General features: G+C 33.4%; 2 protein-coding genes across 2 annotated transcripts; both read left to right on the forward strand.

Moving 5' to 3' along the window:
• The first annotated feature begins 3,054 nt into the window (after positions 1–3,054).
• LOC125876889 (60S acidic ribosomal protein P1-like) lies at positions 3,055–4,019 on the forward strand. The gene is made up of 4 exons (XM_049558158.1): positions 3,055–3,109; positions 3,192–3,276; positions 3,374–3,586; positions 3,680–4,019. Exons 2-4 carry the CDS (start codon positions 3,208–3,210, stop codon positions 3,731–3,733), a joined length of 336 nt encoding a protein of 111 aa, XP_049414115.1. The 5' UTR covers positions 3,055–3,109; positions 3,192–3,207; the 3' UTR covers positions 3,734–4,019.
• A 10,589-nt stretch (positions 4,020–14,608) lies between these two features.
• On the forward strand, positions 14,609–15,028 carry LOC125856869 (uncharacterized). Its single transcript, XM_049536521.1, has one exon. The coding sequence runs from the start codon at positions 14,609–14,611 to the stop codon at positions 15,026–15,028; it is 420 nt and encodes a 139-aa protein (XP_049392478.1).
• Positions 15,029–15,764: the final 736 nt, after the last annotated feature.

Genomic DNA, 15,764 nt, shown 5'->3' on the forward strand with positions numbered 1-15,764 from the left:
GTATCAGTTGTCTTGAGCTCAATCTGCACGAGTTAAGAATGCATTATGTTATTTTTTTTATTAAGGTTGATTTAGGTGATGAACAAAGGAATTAGGTCCTTTACCTTGATATATGAAGATGACAACAATGTTGAACCGTTGATTCGAAGAGAGAAGGACCTCTGGAAATGACAAAGGAAAGTTTCTCAGTGTGGATTCTTACATGTTATACATGTGATAAAAAATTATTCAACAAAATGTCTGCATGTATATTATATTATGTATCAATACTGTATAACTAATTTATAACTTTGTATATTAAAATATATAACTATAGATAAAAAATCTGTATACGTCCATACTTATTATACAATCGATACTTATTAAACTTTTGTTTTTTTGTTTATTTCATTTAATAAGTCCTTTTTAGTCATTTTGCATTTCTTTCTTTCATGCATACATGAAATGAATGGTACATGGGTAAGGAATTTTGACCCAATAGATATTTTGTCTAATTTTTTCTTGGAAAAACTATCAAATTAGATAAACATTCCTATCATATTTACTAATTCTTTCTATAGTTTGAAATAATGATATATTGTCTCATTAATTAATAATTTCATATCAGAAACACCAAAATACATATATTTTTGTTACTAAATACACTAAAATAGGGAGAGAGGTGAGTGAGAGACGAAGAAATGCAAGTGAGATCCTCAAATACATGCAAATCACACTAGATACATGTATCCGTGATACCAAATACATGAGAGAGCCAACAAGATAGGAGAATAGCGAGCGAGAGAGTAAGATACATACAGTCTACCAAATTACACATAATTTTGATCATATATATCTGAGATGCATGTATTTGGACGCGCCAAATAGATGTATTGAAAGTCTAAAATCTGATAAAATTCATAATTTTGCATATTAGGGTGAATCTAAGGGCCCGTTTGGCCATGCGATATGGTATCATGATATGGTATTATAATATGGAATCATGAGATGAAATTGAAGGTTTGTTTGGACATGCGTTATGAAATTTTTGTGTTGTATATTTTCTCATAAACATAAAAATCTCATAAGTTGTAAAACTATTAAAATAGCCCCAATTGTTTATTCAATCTTATCAAATAAACAAAAAATTATAAAATTTCATAATAAATTATTACAAAGTTAGTAGTTCTCCACTTAAGTAATTGTTTCATCTAACTTTAATTTAATTAAAAAATTGAACATAAATTGTAGTGTACTAGTCTTTAATATAATTCTCCCACATAGTACGAACAATTTCCTCACGTTGAACTTGCATTTCTAGATCATGTGACTGAGAAGACGAATCAACATTATTACTTTGAGCCATTTGTTGGTCAAGATCCTCCGCAACTATATCTTCATATTCATAGACCATAAATTTTTCATCACTACTTTGATATTCTTGCAAATAATTATGTAACACTGTACAAGCTATGACAATTTTCACTTGTGTATCAATATCAAAATGATTCATGCCTTGTTTCAGTATTCTAAATCTATTTTTCCAAGCTCCAAAAGTCCGTTCAATCACATTGTGCAGAGATAAATGCCTATAATTAAATAGTTATTTGGCATTTTGAGGTTCTGTTTCACTTCCTCGGTAATCTTGCAAATGATAGCGTAGTCTTTTGTATGGAGCTAAAAATCCTTTTGTGTTTCAGAAACCAGCATCAACAACATAATATTTATCTATCAAAAAATATTTTATAAAGAATTACTAAAAGCATATGTGACGTAAATGAGACAACTTTGTGTAAATAAATAATATTTATTCTAAGGATGTAATTTAAAGTTACCATGTGGTGGAAATGGAAATTGTGACGTTAGTTCAACAAGTGCATTCTCGAGTACTTTACTATCATGTGCAGTATCTTCCCAACCAGCATCAACAAAGGTAAATCTCATATCAAAATCACAAGCACATAAGACATTTTGTGATGTTCTTTCTTTGTGATTACGATATGCTTGTTGCACCGCTTTAGGAACCTCCCCTTCTATATATGTTCTATCAATCGCACCAACACAATCCTACCAAATAAAAAATACATCAATATTAGTTTAGTGAACATAAAATAAATTGGAAGCATTATAGAATGCACTTCATCAAAATAATGTTTGTAAGAGTAATAAAAATAGTGTTTCCAAGACAATGCAAAGTCATAAAATAAATATTATCTCTTTAAACAAAGTTGATAGGAAATATGTAACTAAATACTAATAACTTACACATAAAATATAAATGTGCACTTATTAAGGCCATAAAATAAATTTATTAATGTGATTGAAATTTTACTTTAAACCAAGGCCAAAATCGAGTATTATGTCGAATTTTGGAATGTACACCAGTCATATTTTTTGGTTGTATAAATGTTGGTGCCATCTTGCTAATTGCCTGCAACTATTTTAACATGCCGGTTAATTATTTCAAGTGAATGTTGAAAAGTTTCACTTGCTGAGCGTTGACTATCATTTCGTGCAATGATGGTTAGAAAAATACCCAAAGCCTCCTCAATTTAAACCCGCGTGGTCCGATGCTCAATTGGCAACAAGTTATTTTGTTTGATAAAACTAACAAGCTGACAAAATGTTTCGGTGAGAATAATAAATTTTAAAAAGTAATGATGTGATTATAAATTTTATTTACATATGAAATAAATGGTTAGTAGATATAAATGTGGGGTTGTTTTAACAAAATATAAACTCATGGATCAATTATTGTATTAAAATATCTCAAACCATGATATGGAATCACCATATAATTCCATATCATGGTTTTTGGAGAATATGGTATCACCTCTCATGATATGGAATCATGAGATGGAATCAGCGTAAAATCGCATGTCCAAACGCTGATTCCATCTCACAATACCATATCGTGATATAGTATCGCATGACCAAACGCATACTAAATAATTAACTTCGAAACTAATGAAATTTCAAGGCAATTGGACCTATTATCTTTTTGGGCTTCATTTAGTGAAATGGGCCTCCAAAGTTCTCCAATTATTTCATAAAATCTCCCATCTCCAAAATTACAAAACCCTAATAATCACCAACTCCGCTCGACATCTTCCGACCAGTCATTTCGAAGGTAGATATCAATTTCCATGGCGAGTCACTTATTATTTTCAACATTTTTTTTTCAATTTCCTAAATTTTGGTTAGTAATACAGGAACAAAGTTGATCAAATGTCGCTCGGAGAAATCGCCTGCACTTATGCATGTTTAATCCTCAACGATGAGGATATTCCGATCACAGTATGTTTCTCTTTGACATAATCATTTTTTTCTTCAACTTTGTTTATGGTTATGTAAATCTAACTGAATTTAATGTTTCAATTTTTGCTTTTAATAGGCAGATAAAATTTCAACTTTGGTGAAAACTGCAAATGTAACAGTAGAACCTTACTGGCCTTTACTGTTTGCTAAGCTTGCTGAGAAGAAAAACCTTGGTGATCTTATCGTGAATGTTGGTGCTGGTGGCGGCGGTGGTGGTGCCGCAGTTGCTGTTGCAGCTCCAGTTGGTGGAGCTGCTGCTGCGGCTGCTCCTGCTGCTGAGGAAAAGAAGGTGAATGAGAAGGAAATTAATGGTGATTAGTTTTATATGAAGTTGTTTTGAAATGTGTATGAATTAATGTGTTTTTGTTGGTGATGTTAACAGGAGGAACCTAAGGAAGAAAGTGATGATGATATGGGATTCAGTCTTTTCGATTAGGAGCTTATGTTGGTATTAAATAGGTCTTCCTTGAGAGAGCATTTTGTTATGTTAGATGTAATTGAGGTTATGGATTTACGTTATGATAGTGTTTGGGATACATTTTTGTTTTGATATCGGCAAATGCATTGGCAAACTTGTTAGGTATTTGATTTTTAGCATCTTGGAAAACGATGCTTCGTGAAGTATAGCATTTGATCAAATTACCAGGGGATCGTCATCCATGTCGTCTGATGAAGCACCTTTTAACTTATTTTTAGTTACCAGATGGTTTATTTTGTTAAAATTTCTTTGTCGTTTGTGTGCATATTATTACTTTAGGTGTTATTTCTATACTCTATGAATGGAGTCTAGAATCTGGCTTCAAATATGTTCATTAATGAGTAGACGAGCTATTTATTGCTCAAGACAAGTATGTGATATTTGAAGATTAGAATTGATATAAGTACCTAAGAGAGAACTTGTCCAATCACTTTTCTGCAGTGTAGCATGCTCTGCATACTGTGTTTTTTGCACACTCTATCTATATCATAGAAAACATTGTGATACATGTGTGGATTAACCTCTCTTTAAAGTGTTATATCCTGTGGTCTCTACTTAGCGGTCTGCTTGCCAGTGTATGCTATGTATAGACTATAGACTCGTGATTCTATCGGAGAAGAAAAGATACCATGATTTCTTTCCATCTGCCTAAACTTACATCTATAGAGCACTTGGTTTCTATGTTGGTGGGGGTAACATGTACCAAGTGGAATAGTGGAGGTGTGTGCAAGCTGACTTTGACACCACCATTATAAAATTAAAGGAAAAGTAAGGAAAAGAGAAAAGTAGACTCATGATCCGCGACATTTCTATATATTAATTTTGGGGATTCAACTTGCATGTGAAAATTTCTTGGCATATAAGATTTGCAAGTTATAACCTCTTCCAGTTTTGTTATTTCACCTATTCTTTGTTTTGTCAATATTTGGCTTTCCTTGGTTGAGTAATTATATGTTTAGGATCGTGTCTTTTCGTTCATCTTTTCGTCTTGAGCATTAATATGGTTCCTCTGATTGGGATATGGTAAGAACCATGTTGCTTTTAGATTACATGTGATTTACATAGCATAACATGTGCCAAAAGACAACTTACACAAGTTTTGTACAAGAATTATCCTTCAGGTTGATAGATAGATCCAGGCCTTTAGGCGGCAATGCATATGACCAAATATGGATTTTTATCCTTTTCATTTTTACGCACAGAGAATTAATGTGATATCCAGTTTTGAAAATTCATATAGAAAAGAAGCACATGAACATCAATGGAATACTTGCTGCACGAAAATGAATATCCATTCTTGAGTTCAAGAGCTTTTAAGTAATAGTTATCTATTGATATAACAAAAACAATTGATCTTTCAATCTTTCGAAGTACATTCAGCATTTCTCTTTAGATGACATTGAATATGGAATATGAAGTTTCATATCAACATCTAAGTATATAGAAGTCACAGATGTAATTGTTTGCTAGAAGATTGTTTAATTTACAAAAGCCTTTCTTGAAGTACACGTCACTTGTAGCTGAGTTTGAAAGCTTACATCTCAAATAATGATCAAAAGCTAAAGTCATGTCTAGAATATCAGCAATATCACCATGTCTAATATGCATATACAAGTTAATGTAAACAACATAATCTTCTAGCTAGCATACTAGACACACTGATGTTGATTTCTTGACATTGCTTTGGGTTTTCTTCATTCCTTCTTGCCTCACTTTAAGTTATTTTTGTAAGTTTCGTCCACCTTTCAAAGAAACATGTTGGATTGTCACCTCTCTTCAAGTTATATTTCAAGTTCAAGTTGGGTCATTTCCCTTTCAAAGAGACATATTGGGTTGTCACTAGGGTTCAAAATCGAATCGAACCGATAATTTGGTTATTGGGTCAATGGTTCGGGCTAATTGTTTAACACTTCGGGTTTCGGTTTACTATAAATTTCTTATTGACTTATTGGTTTGACCATATTTCTAATCGGGTGCCTCGATTTACATTTATATCACTTAAGACCTTAGGCACTTTTAGCGAGTCCGAAACCAAAAGTGCAACAAATTTTTTCGAAAATTTCAAAAGGGCAACTCAATTAATTATGAAATCAAAAGGGTAACAATTTTTAACACCGTTTAAATTAGGTTTTTTAAAACAAGGTTCAAATTTCAATGAGCCTTACAAGGCTCAAATTCCAATGAGCCTTGTAAGGCTCAACCGCCAATGAGTCTTACAAGGCTTAGCCGCCAATGAGCCTTGTAGGGTTTTTTTTTTTTTAAATATTCTCGTTTTATTTTCTTGTTTGTTAAAAGTCTAATAATAATAATAATAATACATAGTTGTTGATATTATGCATAAAGATAGTTTAGACCTTATTGCTAGCCATTACTTTGTGGCTTTTCAAACGAACTAAATCCAATAGTTTAGACCTTATTTACTACTTAGTTGATATTTTTTTTTCTTCAACTTTTTTTATGTGAAATTATAATTTGGTTTGTTCACTTGCAGAATGATAAAATTCAGTCTTCTTTAGTCATACTTTATTTTGGTGGAAATGCCCCATTGATGAATATGTTGAAAACATGAGAAAAATTATACTTCATATCAAGGTAAAAAAAAACAATATACTCTTTAATAATTTATAGTAAACATGAACCATGCATATATCTTGGAGTTCGAAAACTTCAATTATATATATATATATAATTTGTAAAAACTTGATAGAACATATAAGGGACATGATAGAAAATATAAAAGACAACACTTCTAGAGATTTCAAATAGAAAATATAAAGGACAACATTTCTACGATTTTCAGTTGCTTGTAGTTCATAATTAACTTCTAGAAGTGTTGTCTTTTATATTTTCTATCATGTCCCTTATATGTTCTATCAAGTTTTTACAAATTATATATATATATATATATATATATATATATATATATATATAAAATTGAAGTTTTCGAACTCCAACATATATGCATGGTTCATGTTTACTATAAATTATTTAAAGAGTATATATATTTTTTTTACCTTGATATGAAGTATAATTTTTTTCATGTTTTCAACATATTCATCAATAGGGCATTTCCACCAAAACAAAGTATGACTAAAGAAGGCTGAATTTTATCATTCTGCAAGTGAATAAACCAAATTATAATTTCACATAAAAAAAGTTGAAGAAAAAAAATATCAACTAAGTAGTAAATAAGGTCTAAACTATTGGATTTAGTTCGTTTGAAAAACCACAAAGTAATGGCTAGCAATAAAGTCTAAACTATCTTAATGCATCATATCAACAACTATGTATCATTATTATTATTATTAGACTTTTAACAAACAAGAAAATAAAACGAAAATATTTTTTTTTAAAAAAAAACCCTGCAAGGCTCATTGGCGGCTGAGCCTTACAAGGAGGCTCATTGAAATTTGAGCCTCGTTTTAGAAAACCTAATTTAAACGGTGTTAAACATTGTTACCCTTTTGGTTTCATAATTAATTGAGTTGCCCTTTTGGAATTTTCAAAAAAAATTGTCGCCCTTTTGGTTTCGGACTCCACTTTTAGCCTTTAGGATTGAGACTCAAATTTCATAATAATGTTTCAAAGCTGTGACATCACTCATTGATTCACTGTTCCTTCTCCCATGCTGGCGAGTTATATTGTCTAAATTGAGGTTCAAATGGTTGGTTCCCTTACTTTTTAGTCCTTGTTTTTATCATCTCATTACAGTGAGTGAGTCAGTGAGATATGCATGCAATATTGCAATACTACAATCTGCAATGAAAACGTTTTTATTAGTAATGGTCTCATGATCATTAATGGTTTTCGTTAGTAGTGTTGTAATGGTTTCTCTTTATAGTTCATATTGAAATTGACTTGGTTGTTGTAAGGAATTCTTTTGAGTTTGCTAGTTTGGGCAATATTGACATCTCTGTCTAGGTTAATATGGAGTTTTATTAAGTATTTTATGTAGTAATGGACTAACAGGAAAGTTCATCAGTGACTACTGGCTACTGCGTATCGTTAATTTATGATTAATCCATTAGTACTTCTCAATGAAAATTGTGTGAACTGTTAACGGTTAACCCGATAATCGAACCAATAACGATCACTAATCGATAAGCCAATAACCAATAAATTAATATCTTAATGGTTCCATAACGGTTTAGCATGATTATAAATCGATAATCGATAAGTAAAATTGATAAATTTCAAAATCGAATCGAATCGATCGATATGCAGCCCTAGTTATCACATTCGCTCTTTTGATGATAATATATTTTTTAAGAGATGAATTTGTGGGGATATTTGACTATTGAGATGTTAGCTTGTGCATTTCAGGAAAGATTCTTTTGTAAATAAAGTTATCTTCAGTCGGGCAGGGTATTTGTTCGGTTCAGTGTAAGGAATTCGGTTCGAATTTTTTATTTTTGGTGTGATAATAATATTAACTGAAATCAAATTGAAATAGATTCGGCTCAATTCGATTTTTGTGAAAGCTGCAAAGAGAAAGCTTAAGAAGTAGGAAATATTCTCTTGAACTCTCTCTATAAGAGGCAAAAAGAATTCGTTACAGGTACGTTTTACAGATAATTTAAGACTTTGGTATAAAACTCACAACATTATTACATATTGATTAGGAAAGGTAAAATAAATTAACAAAATAATAGTAATAATAATAAGTGGGCGTTTGATCATATTTCATTGTGAAATTGTTTTAAAAAGTAAAATTTGTTTTAAAGTGAAAAATGATATTTTGAGATATGAATTGTAGAAATTTGAGTTATTGACTTTTTTGTGAGTGATTTAAATTGAAAACACTTTTTTTTGTTTACCAAGTTGAATTTCGGAATTTTTATAGCCATACTGATTTTTGGAAAGTGAAAAAATTTAATGGATAAAAAAAATAAGAGAGGAAAACGAAAAAAGGTTCTCGCTTTTATAAGTGTCTACTATTTTAAAATAGATTTTTAATTTTACTTGTCACTATTAGCATATTAAGAAAATATGATTATCTTTGTCCATATTTCCCTTAGAAACAATTATTTATTTTTCAAATTATTTTTTAAGACTCAACTAAATTGCAATTTAGCGTGGCTTATATATTGGAAAATCAAAAAATCAAATTAATTTTTTGGTGTTAATTCTTTGATGTTTCGGTTCGATGTCAGTTACAAAACCACGTGCATTGAAGAATTGAAGTTTCATTGAATAAATTTAAAACAATGTTATTACTTATTACTTATGTTGGGCTATTTGCGGGCTTGGGCTTGGGCTTGCTGTTGTTCAAAGTTTGATACACTAATTTCTATGCCTTTTTTAGTCTTTATCTTATCCTCTCTTTATTTAATATCAAATAATTTTTTTTCTTATTTTATTTTTATTTGCATCGAAAAATCATTTTTAAAATATTAAAATAAATCGAATCGAAGTTGAAAAACTGAATCGATCTAGTTTGTTTTGGAATACGGTGAACACTTTATTAAAATCGAATATCAAAGAATCGAATCAAAATTTGATAACTTTTTTAATATACAATTTTGGGGAATCCTAATTAGAAGACTTTTCTCTCCGTAGAAGCCTAAAACCTAATATTTTACCTAAAAACTCACCGCCGACATGGCCGCGACGACCACTGGCCAGCCTCCATCGATGGAGGTCGGCCTTTCAACTATGCCCACCGATCATAACAAACCTACTTATGAAAATATCTTATCCACACATGCCCAAAAGACCAAATCATTACCTCTAAAGTCGATCATGTACCTGCATGGGGAACCAAAGATAGTATGGGAAGAAGAGGAAGTAGAGCAAATGATTATCAATGAGAAACTTCAATATGTTGTGGTCGGGAAATTCTCATATGGTTGGCCTGATATACAAGATCTGAGATGACTTATACCCAAACAATGTGAGCTCAAAGGAGAAGTAAACATAGGGCTACTTAGTAATAAATACATATTAATTAGGGCTTCACTGCTGGAGGACTATGTGACTCTACTATCAATGCCTCAATTTGACATCACTCATAATTATTGATCGTATCCTATGAGGACTTTGAAATGGGAACCTAAGTTTAATCCAGAAGAAGAAACTTCTACCGCAATCGCATGGATCTCTTTCCCTGCACTTCTGTTGATTATTTTGGAACATAACCTATTTTTTCAATGACGGCAGCAGTAGGAAAGCCATTGCAAGTTGTATGGAAACTCTGAATAAGACACGTCCCAGTTGTGCAAGAGTGAAGGTGGAAGTGGATCTGCTTGGAGAATTCCCAAACCGAATTAACGTGGGAATGAGAAAGAAATCAGGGGAGGTACTTGAGAGATGGGTGACTATAAAGTATGACTATGTACCCAAATATTGTAAGACATGCAAGTTGCAGGGGCATAATGAGGAAGAATATTTCATTCTTCATCCAGAGCTATACCCAAAGGAGGAAATTGAGGTGGAAAGAGATAAGGAAAAACAGAACACATGCAAAGAACTACAGAAAAACAAAGTTATTACTGAACAAAAAGAAATGGGTCAACAACAAAAAGGGAAGGAGAATGGGGATATTGCTAATGAGTTCAAGGAGCAATGGAAGAGAACAGTGCAAAGAAGAGGAAGGCTTCTTTCAGAAGACAAACCTGAACAAGTATGAAATCCAAGGAGGAAAGAAAACAATTAGCCCCAACATGTGACAACAACAAACAAATTTGAAGCATTAGGGGAAGGAGGAGAAAAAGAGGAAACACAAGAAAACAACGAGCCAGGTTCACAACAAGGGCAGATGGAACAACAAGATAATTTCCTACTTCAAAAGGCTGATGAACAAAGTATACATGATAAGGAGATAGGAAGTACAAGTTCAAAGTCTAACTACAAAGATAAAGTTATTATGCCTTCAAGAGGCCAAAGCATCAGTGATTCAAAGATAATGGAATCACATAATGAGATCTCAAATGCAGAAAGTAAACATATAGGAATTGCCATCGGGAAAGAAAGAGGGAGGCAAACTACACAAACAACAATGCAATGGAAATTAATATTGAGAACAAGGAGGAGAACACAAATGTACAAGATGAAAAACACCAAATATTGTGAGGTACACCAGAGGAAAAAACTCCCAGAATAGACAAGATACAACCTACAGAAGTGAATAAAAAGCAAGATGAAGAGCAAAAGGATTATCTAGAGGAATCCATAGAGAAAATTGGAAGAGAGGGGGATTTGTCACCCAGACAAATAGGGAAACTAAAAGGTAGGCACAAAGAGAAATACAGCAGCACTGTGCCTCTACAAATACATACAAGGAACAGGAAGGGAGCATCATCCTCTAGTGATCAATGATTAACAAATTACTTTTATGAAACATAAGGTCAGTAAAATCTCAAAATGCTTTTAAGAGACTACTTGATCTTAACAGGAAAAGTCATTACTCATATATAGCTCTATTAGAGCAATTTCAAAGCCCAACAAAGATATAAATTTATAAAAGAAGACTTGACAAACAACATGCTAAAGCTAATTGCTCAGCCAAAATCTGGATTTTCTGGGATGAGGATTGGGGGGAATAACATACAGTGGACTTAGTACAACAATTAACTATTAGTTTCAAACACAAAGGGAATCAAAATGTAGCTAAGATAAATGCAGTATATGCTAGATGTAATGCTTTGGAAAGATTAGAGTTGTGGGAGGACCTTGAAGACATTGCTAACGACACAATATGCCCATGGCTAGTAGAAGGGACTTTCAACACTATTATGCATGAATCTGAAAACTTGGGTGGACTGCCAGTTACACAAAATGAAACTACTGATATTATTCAGTGTATAAATACATGTGCTCTGAATGAATTGAAGTTTACCGAAGCTGTTACACTTGGTGGAATGGAAGAATTGAGGAGAAATGCATTTTCAAAAGACTTGACAGAGTTTTTAGAAATAATGAATTCATGAATACCCTCCAGTGAAGTGAGGTCCAACACTTGATAAGGGAAGGGTATGACCATGCCCCTTTACATGTGACTTGCAACAATGTACAGGAGCAGATCAACAAACCATTCGGATTCTTGAATTTTTGGGTCAAGAACAATGAGTTTGTTAAAGTGGTGGAGGAGAGTTGGAAGAAAGAGGCACAAGGTTCACCTTTTTCCATTGTTCAACAGAAGTTCAAGAGATTAAAGGGAGTCTTGGTGCCATGGAGCAAATCAACTTTTGGGAATAAATTCCAACAGGTGGCCACGTTAGAAGATGTGATAAAAGCAAAGGAAGTTCAACTCGAAATTAATCCAACCCCAGAAAATAGTACTGGTTTAAAGAAGGCTAAAGCTGACTTAAAAAGGTACATACACATAGATGAGGAATACTAGAAGTATAAGGCTGGAATGAGGTGGTTTCAGAATGGAGACAGGAACACAAAATTCTTTCATGACTATGTACATGGTAGAAGAAGGAAGCTACATATTTAATCAATACAATCAATACAGGGAGATATAATTACTTCCACACAAAACATTGGAGAGGAGGCAGTCAATGTGTTTAGAAACCAATGAACCCACAGACTACACCATGTTGGAAAATATTCCAAAGTTAATTTCCAGGGAGCAAAATGAAGTGATGGAGAGACTACCAACAGAAGAGGAGGTTAAAAATGTGGTGTTTGCTCTAAATGGGGACAGTGCAAGTGGGCCAGATGGATACTCTGGACACTTTTTTCAAAGGTGTTAGGGAAATTGTGAAACTGGACATCGTTAACATAGTAAAAACATTTTATTGTGGAATGGAGATGCCAAGGTTCATAACATGCACAAATATGATCTTAATTCTCAAAAAGGAGACAATGAATAATTTTAGGGATTTAAGACCAATTAGTCTTAGCACATTCACCAATAAAATTATTTCAAGAATGCTCTATGAAAGGTTGGTGCCAGTTCTACCAGATATTATATCAAAGAGCTAGTCAGGATTCATAAAAGGGAGGAGTAAGACAGAAAATGTCCTACTGGCTCAGGAGATAGTGAGGGATATTAATATGAGGAACAAATTTCATAATGTGGTAGTGAAATTGGATATGACAAAAGCATATGATAGGGTATCCTGGAAGTACTTGGTTAGGGTACTTAGGAAATTTGGATTCTCAAAAAGAATTATAGATATGGTGGTAAGATTGATTTCCAATAACTGGTACTCAGTGATAATGAATGGACAAAATTTTGGTTTCTTTCAGGACTGAAACAAGGTGATCCCTTGTCACCCACCCCACTTTATTCATCAAAGCTGATGAAGTACTAGCTAGGAGCCTCAACAAATTATTTGAAGATCCAGAGTTTAAAGGGTACGGCATGCCAAAATAGAGTCTTGAAATTAATCATCTATTTCTATTTTGGACAACCTAGATGATGAAGGTGTTGAGGAATTATGAGGCAGTTAGAGGGAAAATGATTAGTCTAAACAAAAGTTTAGTGTACGTGCATGAGAAGGTTCACATTGGTAATTGTAATCAAATCAGGAGGATCATAGGAATAAAGCAAGGCTCCTTTTCGTTCACCTACTTCGGTTGTCCTATTTTCTATGGGAGGAAAAATAGAAAACACTTTCAAGAATTGATTAAAAAGGTCATGAAAAGGATAATCTTGTGGCAAAATAAATTATTATCTTTTGGAGGGAGGTATATATTAATAGCTCATGTTCTACAATCAGTTCCTATGTACATGCTGTCAGCTATGAACACACCTGTTGGGGTCATAAATTAGCTGCATAAGATATTTGCCAAGTTTTGCTGGGGTAACACAACTGGCTCAAAAAACAAGCATTGGGTAGCAGGGGACAAAATGTGTTACCTGAAAGAGGAAGGGGGTTTGGGTCTGAGATCATTACATGATGTAGCTAAGGCTCTATTTGCCAAGCTCTGGTGGAACTTCAGAACTGCCACCTCATCATTATGGGCCTCATATATGTGGAATAAATATTGTAAGAAGCATCATCCTATTATTGCTCAAGGTTTTGGGGCATCACATGTGTGGAGGAAAATGGTTCTCATTAGAGAAGAGGTGGAGCATGAAATATGGTGGCAGATTAAGACAAGATCTTCTAGCTTTTGGTTTGATAATTGGACCGAGTAAAGGGCCCTGTACTATTTGGAGGAAGAGGCAGTGGAGGAAAAGATTGAAGTGAAGGAGTTTATTATAGATGGAAGGTGGAATAGACAACTGTTATTGGAGAAATTATCCATTGAAATGACCGATCACATCATGGGTAGCATAAAACCCCAACTACACAGTCTGGCAATGATGTACCTTGGTGGATGGGCAACACACAAGGAAGGTTTACAGTGAAGTCAGTTTGGAATTTAATGAGAAACAAGCAGGAGTTAATAGGGGACTATGAGTGGATTTGGAAGAAAGAGCTCCTTTTTAAATTCATCTTCTTTATGTGGAGGGTGTGGAAGAGAAGAATTGCAACAAATGACAATCTTAAAAAGATGAAGATTAACATAGTATCAAGATGTTGGTGTTGTCAGAACAAGAAGGAGGAAATAATGACACATTTATTTCTAACAACCCCATAGCAAATAAACTATGGAGGCACTTTGCTAATTATGTAGGGATAAAAATGAAAGGAATGCTACTGCAACAACTTATAATAGCTTGGTGGAAACAGAAGGCATCACCAAAGTTACAAGAAGTTTACAGCCATCATCTTATGGACAATATGGAAAAGGAGAAATGTAATCAAACATGGAAGTAACATCAGATATGAGGAGATGGTGAACCAAGTAGTTAGAGTTGTGAGACAACTAATAAAGGCAAAGTATCCATGGATATAGAGAATAGAATGGTCATGGCCAGACATAAGTAGCAGAATGGGGAGCTATAAACCAAAGCTACACTACTTCAGTGTTATCTGGAAGCCTCCTGACATTATAAGAATAAAATGCAACACTGATGGAGCCAGCAGAGGTAATTCAAGTTTGAGTTCTTTTGGTTATTGTCTAAGAGATAGCAGAGGGGATATACTATTTGCAAAATCAAGAGGAATTGCTACAAACATGGAGCCTGAATGTTTAGCAATCCTAGATGCCTTAATATCTTGCAAAGAAAGGAAATTACAAGATGTTTTAATTGAAACTGATTCACTCAGTCTTAAAAAAAATCATTCAGAGGGAGTGGAAAGTATCTTGGGAATTGGTGGAGAGAATAGAGGAAATCAGAGACATCATGCTTCTAATAGGTACCACAATCACACACATACAGAGAAGGCAATGGTTTGGCAGATTGTATAGCTAACATATCAATAGAAGGCCAAAAAAGTCATGAATATCACAATTTTCATGAACTTCCACTTAGAGCAAGACAAGTCCTAAACACAGAAAAAGCAAAATTACCAGTTCTTCGCATAAAGACTCGCAAAATCAGTCAACAATGAGGCAAAAAAGGAGAACAGGGTACAAAGCATATGCAACAAAAGGAATGATTGGTAACAAGTTATCAAAGGAGCGACGGCAACTTAAAGCACATAGATACAACAATTTTAGCATATGCAATTAAATCTTAAACATACATTATCTATATCTACAACACACTACCAACAAGTGCTGGTCCACACTGAGAGCAAGAGCGACCTGCATGAGGAGGTTCAAGAGCGCACACGTATCGGAGGTCTGACCTTTGGATCACCTAAGAAGACGAGAAAAAGTACCTAGCAGAGGTCACAAAAGAAAAATCCATCTTGTCCTTGAGCTTGGAACTCCGACGACACCATACATGCAATAATAGCTTGAGAAATCGAAAGTTAGGTAGAGAAGATAGAATTTCAACAAAGCTCAGATTTTTGGCTTTCCTTTTTTGATTTGGGGACTGGTCTTATTTTGGGCTGGTCCTAATATGTATGGCCTTTTTTATCTTATGAATAAAAAGGTCCTTGGACCAAAATCTTAAAAAAAAATTCAAAATTTGATAAAACCGAATCAAATGTACACCCATAAACTAAATATTAATTAATAGGGTTAACAATAACAA

Source organism: Solanum stenotomum, chromosome 1 (genome assembly GCF_019186545.1).
Source record: "Solanum stenotomum isolate F172 chromosome 1, ASM1918654v1, whole genome shotgun sequence".
In the NCBI taxonomy this organism is placed as follows: domain Eukaryota; kingdom Viridiplantae; phylum Streptophyta; class Magnoliopsida; order Solanales; family Solanaceae; genus Solanum; species Solanum stenotomum.